This window comes from Callithrix jacchus, chromosome 13 (assembly GCF_049354715.1).
Source record: "Callithrix jacchus isolate 240 chromosome 13, calJac240_pri, whole genome shotgun sequence".
Classification (NCBI taxonomy): Eukaryota; Metazoa; Chordata; class Mammalia; order Primates; family Cebidae; genus Callithrix; species Callithrix jacchus.
Genome location: NC_133514.1, coordinates 40,338,252 through 40,364,368, shown reverse-complemented (window position 1 = coordinate 40,364,368; position 26,117 = coordinate 40,338,252). Strand labels below are relative to the sequence as shown.

Genomic DNA, 26,117 nt, shown 5'->3' with positions numbered 1-26,117 from the left:
TTTTGAGTACTTTTATCATAAAGAAATGTTGAATTTGATCAAAGGCTTTTATAACATCAATTGAAATAATCACATGGTTTTTGTTCTTGATTTTCATTGATATGATGTAGCACATTGATTGATTTCCATGTGTTGAACCATCCTTGCCTCCCAGGGATAAATCACACTTGGTCATGATGAATGATCTTTTTAATGTACTGTTGAATCTAGTTTGCTAGTATTTTGTTGAGAAATTGTGTCAGTATTCATCGGAGATATTGGCCTTCATTTTTCTTTTTTTAATGTGTCTGTTTGGTTTTGGTATCAGGGTAGCATTGGCCTCATGGAATGAGTTTGGTGGTATTCCTTTCTACTCTGTTTTTCAGAATTGTTTGAGTAAGATTAGTATTAGTTCTTCTTAAATGTTTGGCAGAATTCAGCAGTGCGGTGATCAAGTCCTGGCCTTTTCACTTTGGGAAGATATTTTATTATAGCTTCCATCTGTTGTTATTGGTCTGTTCACGATTTTGATTTCTTTATGGTTCAATGTTGGTAGGTTATGTGTTCCTAAGAATTTGTCCATTTCTTCTAGATTTTCATTTTATTGGCATATAGTTGCTCATAGTAGCCACCAATAATCCTTTGAATTTCTGTGGTAACAGTGGTAATGTCTCCTTTTTCATCTCCAATTTTATTTATTTTGATATTCTCTCATTTTTTTTAGTCTAGCTAAAGGTCTCTCAATTAGGTTAACTTTTCAAAAGACCAACTTCTTGTTTCTTTGATCTTTTATATTATTTTCTTCATCCATCTTAATTTCTTCATTGGCCCACTAGTTATTCAAGAGCATATTGTTTGTCATATATGTGAACAGTTTCCAAAATTTCTCCTGTTATGAATTTCTAGTTTTATTCCATTGTGGTCAGAGAAGGTGCTTGATGTCATTTCAATTTTTTGAATTTTTAAGACTTGTTTTCTGACCTAATACATGATCTATCTTTGAGAATGATTCATCTGCTGAAGAAAAGAATGTGTATTCTTCAGTCACTGGATGAAATGTTCTGCAAATATATTTAGGTCCATTTGGCCTATGGTTCAGATTAAGTCTGATGCTTCCTTGTTGATTTACTGTCTGGAAGATCTGTCCAATGCTGAAAGTGGGTATTAAATTATCCAGCTCTTATTGTATTGGGACCTACATCTCTCTTTTAATCTAATAATACTTGCTTTATATATCTGGTTGCTCTAGGGTTAAGTGCATATATATTTTAAATTGTTATATATTCTCTTGATGAATTGACCCCTTTATCATTATATGGTAACCTTCTTCGTCTCTTATTATTTTTGTCTAGAAATCTATTTTGTCTAAGTATAACAACTCCTGCTTTTTCTTGGTTTCTGTGGTCATGGAATATTTTTTTAAATATCCCTTCTATTTGTGTATTCATAGGTGAAGTAGTTTCGCTGTAGTTTCTTGTAGTTAACAGATTATTGAGTTCTGTTTTGTTGTTGTTGTTTGTTTTTTAATACATTCAGCCACTTACTCCTGTCATTTTGTTATTTGTTTCCTGATTGTTTTGTGGTCTTCTCTTCCTTCCTTCTTTCATTCCTTCCTGTCTTCCTTTTAGTGAACATGGTGTTTCTCTGGTAATAGGATTTAATTTTTCACTTTTTATTTGTTGTGTATCCATCATGTTTTTTGATTTGAGGTTACCATGAGGCTTGCAAATACTATTTATAACCCAATATTTTAACCCGACTACAACAACTTAATGTTGTTTCTAGATCCTGTAAGTGTGCTTCATTTTTTTAAATTCTTTTTTATCTCCCTTGACTGTATCTCTTCAAATAGGTTGCCTTCAAGCTCACTAATTCTTTCTTCTGCCTCATTCATTCTGCTATTAAAAGTCTTTAATGCGTTCCTGAGTATACAAGTTCTATTTTTTAGCTCCAGAATTTCTGCTTGATTTTTAAAAATTATTTTGATTTCTTTGTTAAATTATTCTGACAGAATTCTGAATTTCTTCCCTGTGTTATCTTGAATTTATTTGAGTTGCCTCAACAAAGCTATTGTGAATTCTCTATTGAAAAGTCATGCATGTCTGTTTGTCCAAAATTGGTCCTTGGTGCCTTATTTATTTCATTTGCTGAGGTCATGTTTTCCTGGGTGGCCTTGATACATCTAGATGTTCATCTGTGTCTGGCATTGGAGAGTTAGGTATTCATTGTAAAGGTTATGTTTTCCTGGGTGGTCTTGATACTTGTAGATGTTCATCTGTGTCTAGGCATTGAAGGTATTCATTGTAATCTTCTGAATCTTGGCTTATTTGCGCCATTCCTTCTTGGGAAGGCTTTCCAGGTATTTAAAAAACCTTGGTGTTATAATTCAAGCTGTGTCTATCTGCTTTAGGGGACACCCCAAGCCTAGTAACACTGTAGTTTTGCAGATTCATAGAGGTACTGTCTTGATAGTCTCATACAAGATCCAGAAAAATTCTCTGTATTACCAGGCAGAAGCTCTTATTCTCTTCCTTACTTTCTCCCAAATATACAGAATTTCTCTGTTTTGAGCCACCTGGAACAATACAAGCATCCTTGTGGTCACCTCTACTAGGATTATGTAGGGCCACACCTAAAGCCAGCACAACCTTGGGTCTTGCCCAAGGTGTGTTGTAAACACTGTAACCACTCCTTGGCTACTGACTATATATGTTCAAGGCCCTGGGGCCTTATAATCAGCAGCTGGCAATGCCAGCCAGGTTTGTGTCCTTTGCTTCAGGGTAGTGAGATCTCCCAGGTCCAGGAGGATCCATAGGTGAAATCCAGGAGCCAGGGACTAGAGTAAAAAAACCTTAGAAGCCCACCTGGTATTCCATTGTACTGCAGCTGAGTTAGCACTCAAACCACAAGATGGCATTCTTCCTATTCTTCTCTCCCCTTTCCAAAAGCAGAGGAGCCTCACCCCATTGCCATCACCAACACAGGCTCAAGGAGAGCACTGCCAGACTACTGCTAATATTCCTTTAATGCCCAAGGGCCCTTCAGTCAGCTAGAGGTGAATGCTGCCTGACATGCGACACATCCTTCATGGACCGGCTCTCCTCTGGCCTAGGGCAGGTCCAGAAATGTTTCCCAAGAGCCAAGTCTCAGAATCAGGGACTCTGAGAACCTGCTTGGTGCTCTGCTGCCCTGTTGCTGAGGGCCTATATAACATACAAGACAAAGTCCCTTTTACTTTTCCCTCCACTTTTCTCAAGTGAAGGAGTCTTGTCCTGTTGCCACCACAGCTGAGAATGTGCTAGGTTTTACCCAAAGCCAGCAAGTCTCACAGGTTCACCCAAGGCCCATGGCATACTCCCTGGGTATCACTGCTAGTTATTCAGGTCTCAAGGCCCCTTCAGTTAGCAAGTGATGAAGTTTTTCAGGACTGGATCCCTCCCTTCAAGGCAGTGATTTCCTTCTCGAAATGACATCCCGGGGCAAAGACCTGAAAAAGGGGCCTCAGGACTCTGACTGGTGCCCTATCCTGCTGTGGTTGAGCTGGTATCCAAGATGCAAGACAAAGCCCTCCCCTCTCTCCTCTCCCCTCCTCAAGAAGAGGGAAGGAGTCTCTTTTGGAGCTGTGAGCTCTGCAGACTGGGGTTGGGGTGAAGTGATGCCAACACTCCCTTTGTCACACCAGCTGATATCTCAGTAGGCCATGTGCCCCTCGTCCACTGGCTCTGGGCCCAGTTCGGCACTAGGATTCACCTATGAATTGTAGTCCTTGGGGCCTAGACTGCCTTCCAAGTTTATTTAGGTCCCTTCAGCACTTTCATCCATGGTGGTGAGGCTTGCTGGAACTCAAGTTCCAACCACTGGGATCAGCAATTCCTCTCTTGACCAGGGCTGGTTTGAATATTCTCTCCATAGGTGGATGTCCACTGAGTTTGGTCCAGTTTTGTTTTCTGCTCTAACAGTGCAGCACGGAGTTCAGTGCTTCACAATTGCTGCACTCTCCCCTTCCCCAGCACAAAGAAATGCTCTCTGCACCATGCCACTGCTGCTATGGGATTGGAGAGGGTTGGTGTCCATGGTTTTTCTACCTCTTCAGTACCTCTTTTAGTTACATGACATTAAAACCAGAGGCCGGGTGCGGTGGCTCACGCGTGTAATCCCAGCACTTTGGAAAGCCAAGGTGGGCAGATCACCTGAGGTCAGGAGTTCAAGAGCAACTTGGCCACGTGGTAAAATCCCGTCTCTACTAAAAGTAAAAAAAAAATTAACCGGGTGTGATGGTGCTCACCTGTAATCCCAGCTAATCAGAAGGCTGAAGGAGGAGAATCACTTAAACCCAGGAGCTGGAGGTTGTGGTGAGCGAAGATAGTGCCATTACACTCCAACCTGGGTGACAAGAGTCAGATTTGGTCTCAAAAAAATGAATAAATAAACCAGGTAATGTATTGTGCTCACCTGATATTTTTGTTCTTATTAAGGCACTTTTTTTTGTGTTGATAGTTCTCAAATTGGTGTTCATGGTGGGCGTCAGGGGCAGGAGGAGAGATCCTGAGTGGAGCTTTCTATTCTGCCATTTTGCTCCATCCTCTTCCCCAGTTACAGATTTTTTAAAATTATTTTATTTTTTAGTTTCTATATTTGTGTCTGTGTGTGTGTGTGTATGTATGTGTGTGTGTGTATGTAATATATATACATAATGATGGACATACATATGTAATTTATCCCAGATATGCATGGCTGATTTATCATATGAATATAAAATAATGTCCTCAATTATATTAATAGGCTGAAAAAGAAAAAATATATAATTATGGTGGTAGACTCAGAGAAAACAAATCCAAGACTATTTATAATAAATACTCTTGGCAAACTAAAAATACAGGGGAACTTATATAACTTAAAGAGATCATAAAAAAAAAACAGGAAACAACATACTTATTTTGAGAAAATAATACATGACTACTTAGATCAGGAAAAAGACAAGAAAGTAGCTTACCAGTCATGGTCAACATTGTACACTAAAAACACCAAATTCTGTGAGACTAACAGGAACTGTCATTTATTGTTGACAGGAATGCAAATAATATAGCCACTTTGATAGCAGTTTGACAATTTCTTAAAATACTCAGCTTACCCTCACCATATGATCCAGCAATGATCCTCCTTGGTATTTATCTAAATGAGTTAAAAACTTGTATCCACCAAAAAATTAAAAAATTACTTCAAAAACGCACGTGTTTTTAGCTTTATTTATAATTGCCACAGATTGGAAGTAACTAAGATATCCTTTAACAGGTGAATGGATAAGCAGACTTTAGAACATCCATACAATGGAATACTATCCAGTGATTTAAATAATGAGCTGTTAAGCCATAATAAGATGTGGAAAAACCTTAAATTTGTGGTGAGAGAAACCCTTATAAGAAGACTAAATGTGGTATTAGTTTCACTATATGATGTTCAGAAAAGGAAAATATATAATGAAAAGGTTTCTGGAAGCTTGTGAAATGCTATTTGTAATATATTATATTATTCTGCTTTAAAAAATTGTTCTCGAATTAGTTCTGATGTCAAAACTGATTGCCAGTTTAACTTGCCAAAATCTGTATATCTTTTCCAAGTGTCCTTTTGAGAAATATCTTAGTTACTAAAATAATATTTCTCAGAATGTTTTCTGAAATTTGCTGGAATTAAAGTCAATAGTATGTCATAAAAATATATGATTGAATTATTCTTATTTTCGGTCAATGCCATTTTGATTAAAATATTATCACTTAAAAGGAATAAAAATTGCACCTATTTTTATTTCTAAGTAAACAATTAGAAATAATTATTTCTAAGTAAATAAATAGAAGTTTTTAAAGTTTGCATTTGCATTCATGTCATATAGCCAGAAACATTTGACAGGATCAAATGAGTAAAAAAATAAATAAATAAAAGCTTGGACAGTAAATCTAGGTTTTTGTTTGTTTCTATTTAGTATCCAAAGAAAATCACTTTAGAGGCCTTTTCGGTTGTTATGGCACAGTTGCTTGGAATTAATCTGGGATTGACATATGATGCCACCTACAATTGTTACTGTCCAGGAACTACGTGCATAATGAGCCCTGATGCAATGTAAGGAGTTGTTTTTATCAACTCTATGTTTTCTCTTAACAAGTATTTCTAGGATTCCTTGATGTATAACCTCTTGGAATATGATTTAAGAAATTTTATTAGATACAAATGTGCTTATTTAAGACACTAAAGAAAAGATAGAATGTTGTAGAAAATGTGCTAAATCGTTCTACATTCAAGGATATATATATAGGGAAAGTGGGTGCTAATGATACACCTTACAGCAGTCTAGTTGGATTTATTGAAAAACTGTTCAGCATCATCAAGTGAAATAGTACTTAGGTACTAAGAAGTTTGAAAAACAACTAAACTAAGAAGGCATGAGAACTAAAGAGACATGGGAATTTTGCAATGCTTGATTCTGAACTTGATTGTTTTGCTATAAAATGCTAGGATTGTGAGGTTTGGGGAAATCTGAATGGAGTCTGAGGATTAGATATCAATTACATATTATTTTGTGATTTTGAAAGGTCTAGTGTGCTGATATAGAATAACTCATTTCTTTGTAAGAACTACATACATGTATGCAGTGTTTGCAGAACATAATGCTGACCTCTCAGAAAACAAAATTTACTTTTTGGGCTATATTTGCATTATTTCTTTAAGTTTGAGATTATTATTAAATTACACAAAAACTCTTTAAGCAGTATGCTTAAATGTTTAGAAACACAAAAAATAAAACAAAATAAAGCTAATTTAGAGTTTGTACAATTTACGTACCTCAGTATTGGGATAACTTTTTTGATTAATTTTAACAAAGAATAAATAAATATGATTTTTCTTATTAACATAATCAACCATTTTTTATTTCTTAATGTTGACAATAATAGGATATACTCAAATGGAGCTTATTGTCTGCCAAATGTTATTAAATGTGTTGCCATTTGAACTTCCTTTACTCTCTCATATCAAATTACAATAGAAAATAATTTATTTTTTGTTTACTATCTGTATTAAAAATAAAAGCACTCATTTCTCCTTTGGGCTCTTCTCTAATTGAAGTAGTTCAGAATTCATGGCACTTTATTGAAAAGTATTACTTTGATTCTTTTAGTCCATTTATCTAAGAAGTACAATTTAATTTTAGACGATCCAATGGCATGAAGTTTTTTAGCAGTTGCAGCGTGGATGAATTTAAACAGATAGTTCTGCAGCCTGAACTTAAATGTCTTCAGGATAAAACAATTTCAAAAATGACTTACCAAGGAAAAGCTGAAACTTGTGGTAATGGAATTTTGGAACCTACAGAGCAGTGTGATTGTGGCAATGCAGAGGTTAGTGGCAAAGTTTACAGATTATCCAAAGATTTGTTCTTTTGTTAGGTTTTGTGTTTATTTTTTATGGAGTCTATAGATAAAGATGTGATGTAAATGAGGAAATTTTTAAAAATGTATTTACAATTTTGTCAAATATAAGATAGGGAGATATGGGGCATGCAATAACTGACTCATCCTAAATTTAAAATGTTTCAAGTCTAAACCCTGGGTGGGTTTGTATCATTTTATAAACATGAGTAGCAGTATCACCTGTTAGTATCATATACATCAGCAGCATCAACAATATAATCATCATCTAATAATCCTTTCAGTTCCATCAAAGTGACTACATTGGCTGGCTAAGTTCTTAAATGTGTGTTTTAATTTCTTACCTCCTTGTTTTAGTCCTTGCATTGATGTCAACTTGCTTCCAAAGAATTAAGCTACTCATAGTCTTTGGTTCATTGTCACTTATAATAATGTACACAATTCAATGATGATACATCCATGGCTCAACTATTTTTAATTTTTCACCCTTTTCTCTATCCAAAAAGTAAATTCTATCCATAGGCTTATTTAACAATATCATTTTATACTTTGACCACAGCTTTGAATTTTAGACCATTTTAAAAATGTACAGTAATCTTCTGGGACTGTTTTTTCATCCCCTGTATTACTGACAATGTCCATGTAATTTTGTGTGACTGTAGCTCATTTATTCACTTTTCGTGTAATAATTCATTATGTATGGAAATATACAATCACTTATTATATCTATTTATGAGCCGTTGGAGTGTTCATAGGTTTTTTTTCTCCTCCCATTCTGAAGAGTTTTATTATGTCTTGTACTTAACTCTTGATGTACACAAGAGTCTGCTGGCTATACACTTAGATGCGAAATTTCTGGGTTACCAAGTAGGTGGATAATGCCTTAGCAATAGGAAATTAATTTTGAAAATAAATGTGCTGATTAACATCCAATGGCTGTTATACTGGATAACAGATTGTTTACTTCGTGCCTTATTTAACACAGTATTGCCAGACTTTGTCATTTTTGGCAATGTATCTGTTAAAATATTATCTCCTTGTGGTTTCAACTAGACTTTCCTTAATTGCTAGTAAAATTGATTATATCTTCATAGTTTTACTAACCCTATAAGTTTTCTTTGCTGTGAAATGGCTGTTCTTTCCCGTGAAAGGTATTTTTGGTTTGTATTTTCATCTATTAAGTATTTTTTCCTTTTTTTCTTTTTCTTTTTTTCTTTTTGACATGGAGATTCCCTCTTGTCGCCCAGGCTTAAGTGCAGTGGCACGATCTCAGCTCACTGCAACCTCCGCCTCCGGGTTCAAGCAATTCTCCTGCCTCAGCCTTCCAAGTAGATGAGATTACAGGTGCCTGTCACCACATTCGGCTACTTTTTGGGTTTTTAGTAGACAGGATTTCACCATGTTGGCCAGGCTAGTCTTGAACTCCCGACCTCCAATGATCTGCTTGCCTCAGCCTCCCAAAGTGCTGGAATTACAGGTGTGAGCCACCTCACCCAGCCTATCACTTTTATTTAGATATGGAATCAATTTGTAGTTCACATGTGTGTGTGTGTATACACACCCATAAACATAATGATATAAAATTAAACATTCACCATTCATTTGAAGACTGTGCTTTTTTTATTAAGCCATATCATAACCTTGATCTTCAATCAAGTGAACATTTGTGCATGTTTCTGCTTTTGCTCCTCTCGCACCAATATTACACTGTCTTTATAAATACACATTTCTTATTAAGTTATGGGATTTTGTATTATATATTCCCACACTGTTTTCCTGGTTCATAGTTGTCTTGAATATTTTGAAACCTTTGGTTTTTATTGTAAATTTCTGACTTATTTTTCAATTAGTACCAAAAATAAAGAAGACTGATCTCCTGAAAAGAATTGCATTGAATCTTTAGATATATTTGAGGTATACATCTCCGTTTATGTCTGATTTTTTTTTTCTCAGCAGCATTTTGTAGTGCAGAGAATAGATTTGCTGTGAGAAGAAATCTATTTATGAAATGTTCGAAGTAATAGCTAATGGTGTTTGCCAGGAGGATTACTGAGTTGACAGGTCCAGCAAGTCATATAATTCAGAGGGGTGACTATGGGCTTGAGCAAAACATGCAGAGAGTCTTTTTTTTTCCTGGATAGTAATAGAGACATCCATATATAAAAAGGTGTGGCTAAAGGAAACTATATTAGTGTACAGAACTTTATGTTGGGCGGTGGCTGCCTACCTGCAGCATCAACAAGTTGTGTACAGACGGACATGGAGAGTGTAGCAGTAGGCTCTGGAGACTTGGAAAGGTGGGAGGGTGGGAGGAGCATAAGGGACAAGAAAACACCTTCTGGGTACAATGTACTCTATTTGGGTGATGGGTGTATTAGAAGCCCAGAAGGAACCAAAACTGCACTTGTACCCTCTAAATCTATAGAAATAAAAAACAAAATCCTTTTCAAAAAAAAAAAATCTCAGGTTAAGATTTTCTTAAGAAAAGTTTCGTTAAGGGGGGTACCCATTACTTAGGTTAAGAGCAGTGGTGATAGCCTGGAACGACATGATCACCAAAGCATTGTGAGTTGACAGGGCCAGCCCAAATGTCCCACAAGTGAGAGACAAGAGTTTAATTTTTTCTCCTTCTACTCTTGACTCCCCAGGGTCGAAGGTGTTCCTTCTCCTCCTGCCGTGGTTACTCTCGTTTCATGACCACATGATCAGATAATCAGTGTCTGTAGCAACCACTTTACCCTTTCTCCTTGCTCATGATACAAAACCAAACCAAATAGCTGGGTTCACCCCTAGGTGGTTTGGCAGTTTGTTTCTTGTATACTTTATGCCATCTTAAAACGTCCTCTATTCACTGATGTGTGGGCACAAAGTCTCATCTCTGATCTATGAACAAAAGACTGTGAGGGGCGCAGTGGAAAGAAAGGTTACTTTATTTAGAGGGAGAAGTAATCCGCAGATTGGGAAACGCCCTTTCAGGGAAAATCAAAACTGCACTTTCCACAAAAGGTGGGGGGAACTGATACATATCTTACAGAGTCAGCCCTACTTGCATATTTAAGCAGCTTGGGGGAAATCTATGAATATTCATGAGAGAAGTCAAGTACCTGCACAGTGGGTTAAAATATATGTAACATATATTCAATGTTCACTTTGGTGTAGGGTTTTAGCAGCAAGATGAGGTGCCATTTGGTATTTTATATCAAAAAGAGCCAATAGGATAAAAAGATAGTTTGTGCACAGTCTCTGTAAACTTCTCAAAACTGTCTTGAGGTTTGTGGCTGTTTATTAATAAAGGACCAGTCCTCTGTCCATCTGGAGTTATGGCAGGACTGAAAGGTGCAGGTCGGGGGTTTGGGGAGTACTGACTGGCATTAGCAGTCTATCAAGATCCGTTGGAAAATTTTGTGGTTGTAGTTGTTTCAGAAATGCTTTTCAGGAGCTTGCTTTTTCTTAATTACCGGAGAGAAATCTTAGTGCCATTAATAATATCGAGCTATGTGACTGATCCTCCATTTTGTTAGCAATGAGATTCTATTTTTTGCTAGGTCTCATTTTAGCCACAGGGAGTTCATTTTGTCTGTCTGTTGGAATATATATTCATTGTTTTCCCTGTTAGTTGAAACCTGCTGTGGGCAGCCTTGATGACCAATTTACATCATGTCCCATATAGGTGCCAGGATGGCATGGCTACCTGTCCTGAGTATATCAAGTCCCTTGAAGGGACCCATGTGGCAGAAAGACTTTTAGCTAATTGAATAACTTAGGCCAGGCAGGAGAAAAGGGTAGACAGGTTAAAAATATTTTGTTGGAGGTGGGAGAAAACTGCAATCTGGCAGGAAAATTATTAAAATGTTTTGCAGAGACATAGTAAACAAGCTTGTGGTTGGTACCTGTCAGTGAAATGCTTTAACAAACTCCAGTTACACAGGGAAGTCATAGGCATTAGGGTCACAGCTAAAACTCTCTGTCTAGGGGAGATTGCAACACTTACTTGTAAGTAGCATAGCTGTCTTTGTACATATACACATTCCTGCACCAGAACAGCACTGAGGGATGAGACTGTAGCTAGGTTTTCAGGCTCATTTTATCTATCAGTTTTGGATACCTTATGCTGCCATGAATTCTAGTTTTAACAGTAGACTTACAACAACTGCATATACATCTCTCAAGGCATTTAACTATTGAGAAGAAAAGTATGATGAAGACTGTGATTATAACAAGCACTTGAACATCAGCTCTAAAAGGGTTCTCCAGTCTGACAGGAATCCTACTAAATAGATAGAGGAGATCTGTAGTTTGTATAGCTCATAACTATTGAGCTAGTTTGGAAATTCTTTTTATAGGAACCTCTACTTTATCTGAGGTGTTGATGTAAGTGTAACCATTCCGTGGACCACTGTGCAGACTCTTCTTTGTTTGGCTAGGAGAAAATTTAAGGCAATTCTAATTGAGCCAGGGAGTCCAGAGACGTTTTGTCTGAACTTTAGCATTACTTAAGCCAGGGAGTTCAGAGACTTTTTGTTGAGCTCTAAGGCTTTTTGCAGAGTCATTAGCTATCTAACCAATGGTAGTGGATATGTTTCTGAATTATAGCTCTAGTAACATAAACCCAAGCACTTAGAAGTAATAGTTCTAGAATGTTTCTACCTATATTATCTTTACATACTGTTAACATAGACCTTTTAGTTTAATAGAAAAGAGAGAAAGAGAGTCTTTTTGTAAGCAAGCCTGAACCTTTTATGTGTAAGCTGCTGAGGCAATGGTGTGCCCATCCCTATGCAGGCAGATCAGACCCTATGTCACATATAAACACAAAGCCTGGTGAAGGCACAAACCATGCCCTCAAGGGTGTGTTCACTGATGAATTTACTCATGGTAAATGTTGACAGTATTGAATTGAATCATGAATCATTTGAATAGTAGGAACTTAGCTTTCTTTATTCAATCTAGACTATATTTATCTATCCAGTAGTTTAACGATTGGGGAGTTCTACCTGTATAGAAGGGGTTTCTAACATTAATAATATGGGACAAATTAAACCAAAGGGTGGTCATATTTGGGTCTTGAGGCAGCTGGACTCAGAGTCAACAGAGAAAGCAGTTGGTCCAGATAAGTGGTGATAAGGATACGTAGGAAGTCAGTGACAAGTATTATCAATGTCACATGTTTATCATGAATGAATTTGGAAAGTTATTGGTGAATCTAACAATCTAATAGGTTTCTTTTGGTGGCCTCACTTTAGGACAACTTAGTCAAAGCGTTAACATGTCACTCTATGTAGTGAGACGAAGGGAAAGTTATAAAGAAGAGAGTTAAATTTATTTTGAACTGTTCTAATCAACACAACCATTCACAAAGCTCTGGAACAAAAAAAGTTTAACCAGACAAAAAGGCCTATAGTTTTGTAAAGGCTTATGACTTTGCAACTAAGTGTTAGAATACATGAAACTGTCTTACTATAGTATAAGATATCCAGGATAGACAAGATTGCTAATGTTTTAGTAATAGAAATAGTTACAAAGTGATCATAAACACTGGGCATGTTCATTTGAATAAGTAAGGCAAAGATAAGTGTTCTATTTTACATTGGATAGTAACAATTGTGAAAACTCCTAAAGTGGTAAGAACAATGACTATTATAAGGTAAATATAAACACTGATTCATCCAGGCATCAGTGAGAGGGCAGTCTACCTCAGCTGTCATCCTTTTCTTGGCATTGAGGCTTTAGTCAACCTAAGCTTAGTGTCAGATATTGATGCTGAATTCCAGTTCTCAGCTGAGTCTGGTGTCAGTTTTAGGTGAGATATGTGTACCCAGGAGTTAACGACCTGTATGTTAGCAGCACAATGGGTTAGCTAAGAGTACTTGAAATTGACCTTTTTAGTGGGATTGGAGGGAGTCATTCAGCAGTATCTCTTCTAATATATAAAATCTTTAGGCTGGACATGATGATATTGGAGTTCATCTCCTAATTGTTGACTGTAAAGGAATTCACAATCATTTGTTAGTCTTTAGAGCCTTCCTCTAGGACTTGGCAGTAGGTCAGAAGATCTCCTTGTATCTGAGTGGGGGAAAACATTTCTTTGGTTACATACATGGATTGGCCTGTGACCATCTTAAAAGGGGAAAAGCAATGTTTTCCAGTGGGGATGGACTTTACCATTACCAAAACCAGAGAAAGAGCTTTAGGCTAGGGCAGATTGAAGCTGTTTGTAATTTTAGCCAATTGAGTTTAATATTTTCTTGGTTAATTCCACAAGCCCAAAAGATTAGGTGTGGTAAGCACCGCAGGAATGTTGTAGAATAGGCCAAACATTACCAACCCGTTTTAATACTTGGCCGGTAAAACGAGTTCCCTGATCACTATGGAACTTGGTGGAAACTCCACAGGTAGAGATAATTTTCTCTTGAAGTACTTTGGCCACTGACATCACTGTGGCTTGTCTGCAGCGGAAAGCTTTGCCCCAGTAAAACTACATATCTGTTATGACAAGTACATGCTTGTATCACTGAGAAAGGGAAAGTTGGATAAAGTCAAGCAGCCAGTTATAGAAAGGCCCCTTTTGCAATGGGAATTTGCCTAGGATAGCCCTTAAGGACTTCCCTGCATTGTATAAAGGGTGAATTTTGCCTAATGTATTCGCTTGAGAAGCAACCAAAGGGGAGAATCCCCCACAGCACTGTTTACACCATTGAAACCTTTGGGCAGAACTTAATGGTGGTTTTACATATAAAAGTAAGAGTGACTCTCGTAAATTTTCTAGGACTGAATGTCTGTTAGGTTTAGCCCATACTTGGGATCTGAGATTATAATGAGATTATAACCTTGTGTTTGTCTAATTTTCCTTTTTAAGATCTGAGGACATTTTTTGAGATTTCTTTTTGAGATACTGTTGGAAGAAACACGATGTAAGGATGGAGCCTGGATTAAGATAGGCAAAGCAAAAGAGGCAGTACTGTTTAAGGCTGCAGACTTAGCTGTACGATCAGCTACGTGTTTGTCTTTGCTATGTCTAAAGGAGTTGCCTTGAATTTTAATTATGGTCCAGAGCCTTAGGAACTTGAATGGCATCAAGAAATGACAAAAAAAAAAAAAGTCTCTGTTTCTGATGAGCAGTCCAGAAGAGGTTAGAAATCCTCTATTTCCAGAATATTCCAAAGTCATGAGCAACCCAAAAAGCATATCTGCTAGCTGTGTAAATGTTTGCGGTTTTTTCCTTGGCCAACAGGCAAGCTCGGGTAAGAGTATGTAATTCTGCCTGTTGGACAGAAGGCCTGATTCCGTAGTTTTTGTCAGGGAAACAACTGCAAACCTAGCTTGATAGAAGCCAGTAGGGTCTCTGAAAGGAGGCTCATGAGTCTACCAGGCAAAATCAGGATTGGGTAAGGGCATTTTCTTTACATTTATATGGGGTGAAAGAAGAGTGTAAAGGCAATGCAGTCATAAAACTGTTGAAGGCAAAAGGAGCAGAGTTAAGAAGATTATAATGAAAAATAGGTTAGGAAAGAAAAGTATTCCAGAAGCAGCCAATCGACCAGCTGAAAGACACTGGGTTTGGTGAGAAGTGAGAGGGGATTTAACTGAGTGAGGAGCATAAACAGTAAGACGAAATCCCTTTACTCTTTCCTCAGTGGCTTTTATAAGGATGGTGGTAGTGACAACTGCCTGTAAACATGATGGTAGCCCTGGATATTTGGGATTTGGTAGTTTGGGATTCTAGTAACCAATTGGGTAAATTATTATCCCCATGTGGTTGAGTTCAGACTTTCAAAGCACTCCCCTCTTGCTCATGAACAAAAAGGGAAAAAGGGAGGTCACAAACAGAGTGGCCCAAATTGGAGGGGGGAGTGCTGTGTTGGGCAGAGGACAGCTTATCTTTTCAAAGACTTAAAGTCCTGTTCACCATCACTAGTCCAGGTAAGGGGGTCAGGAGAAGAGACCTTAATCAGGGTATGTAAAGTTTGTGCCCCTAAAGAAAAATTAGTGTTATAAGCTCTGCAATAGTCCCTATGTCCTAGAAATCTCCTGTTTTATCTTTTCATAGTGAGAATGGAGAAGAAAATTATGCCCTGAAGGTAGAAAGTGTTGATGTTAAGTCTCGAGGGGTCAGCAAATGTCCAAGAGATTTAACTGAGTCTCAACAAAACTGTAGTTTATCTTTAGAACCCTTATGCCCTTTGAGACGTAGCTGGTAAAGTAAATGAGTATCAGTGAGACAGGTATTTCATATGGGAGAACATAAAAGCAAATCACCAATATATTACAATAGACAAGAAATGTGAAACGGTTGTGTCTTTTAAGTCAGCCTGTAAGATCTGGGAAAAGTAGTTAGGGCTTTCGGTGCATCCTTGAGGGCGCACCATTCAGGTGAAAGGTTGGCCCTTCCATGTGAAGCCAAAAAGAGATAGACTCTCAAGGTCGACAGGGATGCTGTAAAAAAGTACAATAGAGATCAACAGCAGAAAAATACTGGGTGTTAGGATGTATATTGGATAAGATCGTATGTAGAACAGGCAAGACAGGATGCATGGGAATAAAACTTTGTGAATAGCTCTAAGAGCCTGGGCAAGTCTCCATCCCTTTCCATTAGGCTTAAAGACAGGTAGAAGGGGTATGTTACATGGACTGGTACAAGGTACTATAAGTTCCTTGAAAATGAAATTATTGACAATAGGTTCTATACCAGCTAAAGCATCAGGGAGGAAAGGATATTATTTTATGTTTAGTAGAAGTTTGTTAGTATCTCTTTGTGTAGAAATGGGTGGTGCTGATTGGATCGGGCTGACATTGGTATTGATTTATTCCCAAAGGGCTTCAGACAGTTTCTTTAGAGCCTGATGTACAGGATCAACTGAATGACTGGAGACTAACATGGGGAATGCATGGCTGAGGTCAGAGGCTGAAGCGTCAGGCAAGGAGACCTTTAAAACAATGTCTCCCTTATGGGAAAAAAAAAACAAAAACAAACAAAATAAACTGTGTTTTTCAAGAAAGTTCCTTCCTATTATATGTATTGGGGCAAAAGGAACAAGTGAACAGCTGCAATGCCAGTAAGAGGCCCTATTTAGTAAGGAACTAGTTCAGACTTGAAGATAGTCATGGATTGGTTAGTGACTCAACCATCTGAGTAGCTTGGTCACTCTGGGTGGCTGGATTTTAAAAGGAGACAAGGTTAAGCATAGATGCAGTGTCTATTAGAGCTTGGACTATTTTGTATTAATTTTTAAGATAAATCTCTCCCAGTTGATTGACTGAAAGGAGAAAAAAAATCCATGTTTTCTGGGAGTACTTCTAGTTCTGATCAATAAGTATTTTCTTATTGTTTCTGCAGAAGGGGGCTTCTTTACCTTATTGGAGTCTTTCTGAAGCCCTCATTTATATTTTTTGCAGTCTCATTTCAAATGGCCAGAAAAAGCAAATTATACCTTTAGCAGCAGATGAAGTTGATTTCTTCCTATTATATGGAGTTTGCTGATACGGGAGAGACTTTATGAGTTGCTGAATATACAAGGCCATGAATTTCTCAGTCTTTCTTGCAATTCTAGTGCTTGGTGGCTTTAGTCTCTTTTTTCTTTTCCAGGATTTTAGAGAGGTGATTGACCAAAGAAGTTTTATCATAGGATCTCTTAAAGGCCAGTTGGGATCATAGAGCTTAACCAGGGTGCTAAGGGTTTTAACTTGCTTGAGGGAAAGTGAGTTAAAAATATTTATATCATCAGTTAGAGCTTTGATACCAGCATTTTGTAGAAAGCCTTTTGAATCAGCTGGGCATGGTGGCTCATGCCTATAATCTCAGCACTTTGGGAGGCCGAAGTGGGCAGATCATCTGAGGTCAGGAGTTCCAGACCAGCCGAGCCAACATGGTGAAACCTGGTCTCTTCAAAAACATGCACACACACACAAAAATTAGCCAGGCGTGGTGGTGGGCACCTGTAATCCCAGCTGTTAAAGAGGCTGAGGCTTGAGAACTGCTTGAACCCAGGAGGCAAAGGTTGCAGTGAGCCTTTGTGTGCAGTCTCTCTCTAAGTTGCCTGAGACTGGCTTGAAGTTCCTGAATGTCTATCAATAAAGAATGTTTATAAGACCAGTCTTCCATGCAGTTGGAGTTGTGGCAGGACCACAAGGTGCAGGAGAGGGTTGTCAGCTGGCATACAATTAACTATACAAGAATACAGGACTACCCCTTTATTTTGCTAGCCATGATATTCTGCTCTCTGGTGTGTCTCATTTTAGCCACAAGGAGTATACTGTGGAGGAATGCCAATCTGTCTGTTGGGGATACTTTAAGAGCCTGTAAGATCAACACAAGTTATTTGCTTACAAGCATAGCATACACATTCCCATTTTGAAAAGGAGAAATAGACAAGAAGCATTAGGTAACAGGCCTCAAGCAAGTCTGAAACCCAGGAGAGCCAATGATGGGCATTCAGACTCCTGAATAATTTTCTTTGATGACATGTCCTGCATCCTCTACAGACAGGTACAGTGGGCTCCAGGGCATCAGTTAGCCCCACCCATATGGTTTGACTGGGCTTAGTCAAGCCAGCACTACCAGGCTGGCCTTGCATGGGGGTTGCAGCATAGTTCTGGGGTCTCTGTGATAGTCCTACTGTCACAGTTTCACTAGGCACTGCTCTGGGGGACTCTGTGGTAGCTTTGCCCTTGCAACAAGTCTCTGTTGGGCCTCCAGGCTTTTAAGGACATCCTTTGAAATCTGAGTGGGAGCTGCCATGCTTCTACAGCTCTCACTTTCTGCAAGCCTGAAGAATTAGCACCATGTGGATGCCAGCCACCAAGGTTAATGACTTGTACCATTTGGAGCAGTGGCAGGAGCTGTACCTATTGGCCGTTTCAGCTGAGGCTGTGGTGGCTGCAGGGCATTGTGCAGCAGGGCCAGGAGCAGCATCCTGAGGTGGAATTGGTCAGTGAGCTCATGGAGAGTGCCCTGTTCTTATCCTCTGAAGCCATTCAGCCCTCCTAGGTTTCTGGGCCTCACAGCTGGGCCTTTCTTTCATTGCTTGAGAAACAGCACTTGGCTTCTGTATTAGTCCATTCTCTCAAAGCTATCAAGAAATACTTGATACTGAGTAATTTATATGAAAGAATAGGGATTTAATTGGTTTATTGTTCTACTGGCTCTATAGAAAGCATGCATCAGGAAATTTCCAATTATATCAGAAGGTGAAGGGGAAGTAGACATATCTCCCATGGCTGGAGAAGGAGGAAGAGAGAGTAGGAAGAGGTGCTACAAACTTTTAAACAACCAAATCTTGTGAGAACTCTATCACAAAAACAGCTTCAAAAAGGGGATGGTGTCAAACCATGAGAAACCACCCCTATGATTCGATCACCTCCCCCTAGACCCCACCTCCCACACTGGGGATTATAATTTGACGTTGTAGGGAGAATTGGGCAGGAGCACTGATCCTAACCGTATCAGCTTTCTTCTACCTTTGTTCGTCTCTTAAGCAAAAGTGTTCCTCAGCTTGGTTTTCTCTCCGTTCAATGCACTTTCCTTCCTTATTACATTGCCAAGCTATGAACTTTTCAAGGTTTTCTGCCCTATTTCCCTTTTCTCTAGCAGCTTACTGTAAGAAATTAGAAGCAGCCACACAACATTCTGAGCACTTCGCTGTGTAAAGTTTCTTCTGCCAGATATCCCAGTTCATCACTCTTAAGTTTGGCCTTCTCCAAAACCCTCAGGCATGGTCATAGTTCAGCCAACTGGTCATAGTTCTTGGCCATTTTCTAGCAAGGATGGCCCTTTACTCCAACTTCCAAAACCTTGTTCTTTAGCTTTATTTTAACCTCATGAGAATGACTTTTGCTATCTATATTTCTATCAGCATTCCGGTCATGAACATTTATCTAATCTCTAAGACGTTCAAAACTTTTCCTCATCTTCTTGTCTTTTACTCCCTAACAATAATCTATGCTTTTTACTCATATTTACTTATTATTATAAAATCTTCTCCGTCACCCAGGCTAGAGTGTAGTGGCCTAATCTCTGCTTACTGCAATCTCCACCCCAACTGGCTCAAGCAATCCTCCCACCTAAGCCTCCCAAGTAGGTGGGACCAAAGGTACACACCACTACGCCCGGCTTCTTTTTGGTATTTTTGGCACAAAAGAGGTCTCACCATGTTGCCCCAGCTTGTCTTGAACTCCTGAGCTTAAGCAATCCACCCTCCTTGGCTTCCCAAAGTGTTGTGATTACAGGTGAGCCACTGCGCATGGCCGAATCTAGGCTTTTTCTATCCTGCTCCTCCAAACTCAGCCACTCCCATTAAGAGGACTTGATGATATTGAAAAGTACTTGTGGAATAAAAAGCAAAAAAATATATAAAAATTCGCATGCATATTTATAGAAACAAAAATTTTTTTTAAATTGCACTAATTTTTAATAAATCAATTTTAGAATGAAATTGTGAGCACATTCACTATCATCTCTTTTTCTTTCAGGGAAAGTATAAGTTTAAATGAACTGGTGTAAAAATACAGAATCTGAAAGTCATGGTATGATTGGAATTAAGTTGGAGACATACCTTACTTTGAAAATAAATAAAAACTATTTATTTGACTAAAATTTGATGGAAAACATTTAAATGTATTGTATTTGCTTTTAGGGATGCAATTTTAAAAAATGCTGTAATCCTAAAGATTGTACTCTGATTGGATTTGCAGAATGTGGCACTGGACCATGCTGTAACAATAAAACGTGTACAGTAAGTTTTGTCACCTATTTCTTTTTCTTTCTCTTTTTTTACATTTTTTTCCTGAGACAGAGTTTCACTCTTGTCACGCAGGATAGAGTGCAGTGGCACGGTGTCAGCTCATTGCAACCTCCACCTCCCAGATTTAAGCCGTTTAGCTGGGATTGCAGGCTCACTGCACACTCAGCAAGTTTTTGGATTTTTAGTAGAGATGGTTTCCCCATGTTGACGAGCCTGGTCTTGAACTCATGACCTTGGGTGATCCACCTGCCTTGGCCTCCCAAAATGCTGGAATTACAGACATGAGCCACCACGACTGGCCTTTATTACCTATTTCTAATATTCCTACAGGTAATTTTTTAATAAAAACTTTAATACAGATTATGTATTAGTCATTTGTAACTGGTTGATGAATGTCCAAGCAAAGAAAAATGAATGCAAACATAGGTCTGGCTTCATGCTCCGGTGAACGTTTCAGACAGGATTTTTATTCTATGCGTCTCTTGGATATCCTTGCTTTTAAGCTGACAGTTCTCAAACAAGCGTTCTCAATATGTAGTATACAAAGGTCATTGAAGCTCTTTGTTTAACTTAGTCCATTTCAATTCTGGGTAGTGGAGATAAACCAGACTGAACCTGACAAATAAATGTATTTGTTTTTCTTTCTCTAACAGATCCATGAAAGAGGCCAAATCTGCAGAAACAGCATAGATATGTGTGATTTTCCAGAATATTGCAATGGAACATCTGAGTTTTGTGTACCTGATGTGAAAGCTGCTGATTTAGAGTACTGCAATAATAAGACTAGTTATTGCTTTGAAGGAGTATGCAGAGATAGGGATAAACACTGTGTAAAGTTATTTGGAAAATGTAATTGTTTTACCTTTTTTTCTGGGGTCATGTTTAAACTGTAGATATTCGAAAGTCAGTAACCCTCCCAAGAGCCATCCCTGAAAGTGTTTTACATTCAAATTTGGAAATAACATTGCAAATCAAAGCAACTTTGATGTCAAGGGTTAAAATAGACCTAATAACTACAGGACGCAAGAGTAGGACATTAGTCCAACTTAAGGTGGTTGTTGCAAAGGGAGCAGACAATTAGAATAGTAGACAAAAGAGCAGATAACTGATTTCTTAATTAATTCTACTATAATATGAACTTTTCTGTTCTCATGAGTACAGTTTTCAGTAAGTGCTTCTCCTTGTAAAGCCAGTAGACGACACGAAAAATTTATAGCAGATGACACTGACTGGGCAATGTTGTTGTCTAGATGTTTCTCTATTGACTTATCACACATTTACCTTTTAATATTTTTAATGCAAGTAACCATAACTTCTTGTGTTTTCAGTTGCTAAGTCTGCTAGTATTCTGTGTACAGAAGAAGTGAATTTTCTAAATGACAAATTTGGAAACTGTGGTTCCCGTTGTAATTTTTAGTACGTATTTAGAAAAGTATACATCTTCCAAGTGCATGTGTTGTGTTTTGTGTATGTACTGCGAAGAGTGATTTGGAATAAATGAGAGACAGTATCTAGTATATATGGATAGATTTATTTGTTGCATTTAATAAGGCATTATATGTGTTGTGAAGAGCTTTGGTGTAATGATCTGTGTAATATTTTGAATAATCCTCACTTTTGAATTGTTATTACTAATGTAATAACATATATTGTGTGCCAAAGTGACAAACAGGTAATTTTTTTCTGTCTTGTGTTGCTAGTGATATCCTTTGTGGAAAGATCGTCTGTCACTGGACACATTCACAGCTAGTATCAGTGAAAGACTATGATATACAATATACTTACCTTGGAGGCCATGTATGTTTCTCAGCACATGCAAGAAATGGTACAGAGCAAATGACAACCTATACAGAAACTCTAACTATGTGTGGTCAACACAAGGTAAATAAAATTTTTGTTGATACTGTATATAGTGAATTTGCAAGTGAGTGTCTGAAGTGTGTGTGTGTGTGTGTGAAAGAGAGAGAGAGAGAAAGAGAGAGAGAAAGACTGAGAGGATGCTTACATTTTCATTTGTAATTCTACAAATTTTGGTTACCATATCATGATCTTAAGATACACTGATGAGAATTTCTGCTGGTTAAAGAAATTCTTGTTTTATTATTTGTTATTGTTATTAAATTTTTACTACAGATCTTTAAACTTGTTTCCTCTTGCTTGAGAATCTAAGACTCCCTGTTAGGCCAGGATCTGATTTGTGATGATTTGTGTAAACCAAGAACAAAAAAGAATAAAATGGTGCAGAAACAAACAAACAAAAAAGTCAGAACAGCCTGAATAACAAGAACTTTAAAGAAGACAAAACCAAAAAGAGCCAAGTATTTAATCTTGTAGTTATTGATAAAAAATTTCTTTGGTTACAATTGAAATAAAGCACTTATTTTCTCATTAACCTATTGTCCTAATATTTCCCCATAAGCATATTTTGTCTAAAATGTGGCCTTCACATAAAACGTGAGAATAAAACATAGCATTTAAGTTTTTTTAATTTTTATTTTTCTTAAGAATTTTGAGATGCCTAATATAGCTTTTCAAACTAGTAGCCCTGAAAAAAGTATATAATTATCACACATTTTTCTACAAATAATTTACACATAGAAGTATATTTTTAAAATAAAAAATAAGAGATAAATTTAATTGAAAAGTATACTTATCTCAGAATGGGAAAAAATATTCTCCATAAAAGTAATGAAGTAACCAAGGAAGCATACTGATACCGACTCTACTGTGAAGTAATATGTCATTCCTTCAAAGACCATTTAAAACAAACTGAAAAAAGTATTTATTATGAATAAAGAAGCATAAATGCTTAAATATATTAACTGACTTTATCTTATTTTTTTTCTTTTCTCTTTTTCTTTTTCTTTTCTTTTTTTTTTTAGGGGGAGTCTCACTCTATTGCCCAGGCTGGAGTGCAGTGACACGATCTCAGCTCACTGCAACCTTCGCCTTCCGGGTTCAAGTGATTCTCCTGCCTCAGCCTCCTAAGCAGCTGGTATTACAGACATGTGCCACCATGCCCAGCTAATTGTGGTATTTTTAGTATAGACAGGGTTTCGCCATGCTGGTTGGGCTGGTCTCGAACTCCTAACCTTGTAATCCACCCATCTCAGCCCCCTAAAGTGCTAGGATTACAGACATGAGCAACTACACCAGGCTCAATTTTAATTTTTGTAATATATATAGCATAATACAGAATATATTCGGTCTTTGTCTCTGATTCTTGGCACACAGCTTCTAAAAAAACCCTTGGAATTTCCTAAGCGATGGAAGTGTTTTTTGTTCTTGAGAACGAGAACACATTCTCAAGTTCAGTCACACCTGAAATTGTGCTTATTTCTATCAGGTGATTTAGGGTAGGACCCCTAGCTGGCCTTAGAACAGGGCTGGTTATCAGGATGACCAAGTGATTAGAGGGTTGGAACTTTCAGCCTGACTCACTGGACTTTTGGAAGAAGAGAAGCAGGGCTGGAAATTGATCTCTGTTAAAACCCTTGAACAAAGAGATTCAGTGATCTTCTGGGCTAAAAGACATATCAGTTGCTGACAGGGTGGTGCAGCTGGAGAAAGCATGGAAATTCTTCTCCCTTTCTCCAATTCCCTGCCCTAAATATATCATCCATGTAGCTGTTCTTGAGTTGTATCCTATATAATAAACTATTGAATATAAGCAAAGTATTTTCCTGAGTTCTGTGAGCCATGTTAACATTGCTACCCTGTGGAGGGAGTCATAAAAACCTGTAACTTATATCTGGCCTGTCAGAAGTATGGCTTACTTGCACCTGATATGGGGCCAGTCTTGAAAGACGAAGCCCCTTAGCTTGTGATATCTAATGTGTCTTAGTTGTTGTGTTGCTATGAAATAATACTAAGGCTGGGTAACTTATAAAGGAAATCACTTTATTTGGCTCACAGTTCTGCAGACTGAACAAGAAGCATGGTGCCAGCATCTGCTTCCAGTGAGGGGTTCAGGCTGCTTCCACTCTTGGTAGAAGGAGAAGGGGAACTGGCATGTGCAGAGATCACATAGTGAGAGAAGAAGCAAGAGAGAGAGGAGGGAAGTTCTAGGCTCCTTTAAAAAATAATAATAATAACCAGATCTCATGAGAACTCATAGAGTGAGAATTGAGGTCCGTCATTACTAAACAGAGATTAAACAAAGAAAATAAAGCCAATGGATAAACAGGACAAAAAGTTCGTTCTTCAAAAAGATAAAAGTGAAATAATACTGAAGCAGGATATTTCCCCAAACCCTTTGTGGGACTCACGACAGGGGTGCCTTGTTTATTCAGCCTATTGCTCTGAAGTCCTCCCTGGAGGGAGCACAGGAACAAAGGAGGTGGGAACTGGAGTACATGAGCTCAGAAACCAGCCAACCACTTTGGTGATTGCAGGAGTGAACTCCACTCACTGGGACCTGCTGCATTCCGCCCCTCGCAGGAGGGAGAGAGCAGGTGAGAGGGTGAAGAAGCCGGGGCAAGTGCTTTTGGGTGCTGGCAGGAACAAACTCCCTGTGGGCCCCAAAGCCAGGTCTAAGGAGGTGCCTATAACCCCTGAAGCTCCAGAAGGCATGTTTCAGTGCTTTTTTTAGCTCTGCCATCTGTAGATGGTTTAAGTGTTAACAGCTTAGTGAGCCCACAGCTGCCCTCTGCCAGCCAGGGCAAAGGGCCAGTGTGACAGCCTTTTTTATCCACACTCCTGGCTAAATTTATATGACACAAAAACCGCTTGAATAGTCGAAGTAATCCTAACCAAAAGGAACAATGATGGAGGCATCACATTACCTAGCTTTAAATTACACTATGACCCTATGGTAACCAAAACAGCAAGATATGATTATAAAAACATACACATAGATCAATGGAACAGAAAAGAGAACCCAGAAATCCACATATTTACAGCAAACAGATCTTCAACAAAGCCAGCAAGAACGTACATTGGGGAAAGGAATGTCTTCAAAAAGGTGCTGGGAAAACTGGATAACATGCTGAAGAATGACACTGGATCCATACCTTGCAGCATGGACAAAAATGACCTCAAGGTGGATTAAAGACCTAAATGCAATATCTGAAACTATAAACACCTTGGAAGAAAACCTACCAAAAAGTCTTGGACATTGGCCTAGGCAAAAATAAATGACCAAATCCTCAAAAGAAAACACAATGAAAACAAAAATAGACAAATGGGACTTAATTAAACTAAAAGGCTTCTGCACAGCAAAGGAAACAACAGAGTAAACAGATAATCTACAGAATGGAAAAATATTTGCAAATTATAAAACCAACAAAGAACTAATATCCAGAATCTGCAAAGAACTCAAAAACACAACAACAACAAAATAACCAAGTAACCCCATTAACGTGGGCAAAGGACCTGAACAGACACTTCTCAAAAGAAGACATACAGTGAAAAAAACATAGGAAAAAATGCCCAAGATCACCAACTATCAGATTAAAACCATAATGAGATACCTTCTTACACTAGTCAGAGTGGCTATTATTAAAAAGTTAAAAAACAATAGCTGTCAAGAATGTGGAGAAAAAGAAACGTTTATACACTGATGTTGGGAATGTAAATTGGTACAACCTATTTGGGAAACACTATGGAGATTTCTCAAAGCACTAAATATAGACACACCATTTGACATAGCCAATCTACTTCTCAAATACAAAATGAGCATAAAAATATCTTCTTCTAAAAGTCTATATGAATAAATAATAGAATGATGCATAAAAAATATTAAAAGAGGCCCTATAAATTAAAACTTGCTAGTACAAGCTGGCTACATTTTTCTTATACCAGCTTGTAATAAAAATGTATATTTCTGCTTTCTGAAGATAAAATATCTCATTTGCAATATTTTTTATTAAGTAATAACATACCATTTAGAAATTGTTCATATGTTTTTTATTAAAATAAAATGTTACAAAATTCAGATTTACCTGTTCTGTATATCTCCTGTGCATATGATATTTGTACAAAC

At 37.8% G+C, this 26,117-nt stretch overlaps 1 protein-coding gene across 10 annotated transcripts in view; it reads left to right on the top strand.

The window, feature by feature from the left end:
- Positions 1 to 26,117, top strand: part of LOC100398771 (A disintegrin and metallopeptidase domain 3-like) — an 80,647-nt gene that overhangs the window by 32,376 nt on the left and 22,154 nt on the right. For all 10 annotated transcript variants that reach the window (XM_035270356.3, XM_035270353.3, XM_035270348.3 and 7 more), the window contains 6 exons: positions 5,957 to 6,093; positions 7,181 to 7,367; positions 20,027 to 20,125; positions 20,788 to 20,983; positions 21,463 to 21,550; positions 21,835 to 22,015. In XM_035270356.3, coding sequence (XP_035126247.1) covers positions 5,957 to 6,093; positions 7,181 to 7,367; positions 20,027 to 20,125; positions 20,788 to 20,983; positions 21,463 to 21,550; positions 21,835 to 22,015 — 888 coding nt within the window. The remainder of the gene's footprint in view (positions 1 to 5,956; positions 6,094 to 7,180; positions 7,368 to 20,026; positions 20,126 to 20,787; positions 20,984 to 21,462; positions 21,551 to 21,834; positions 22,016 to 26,117) is intronic.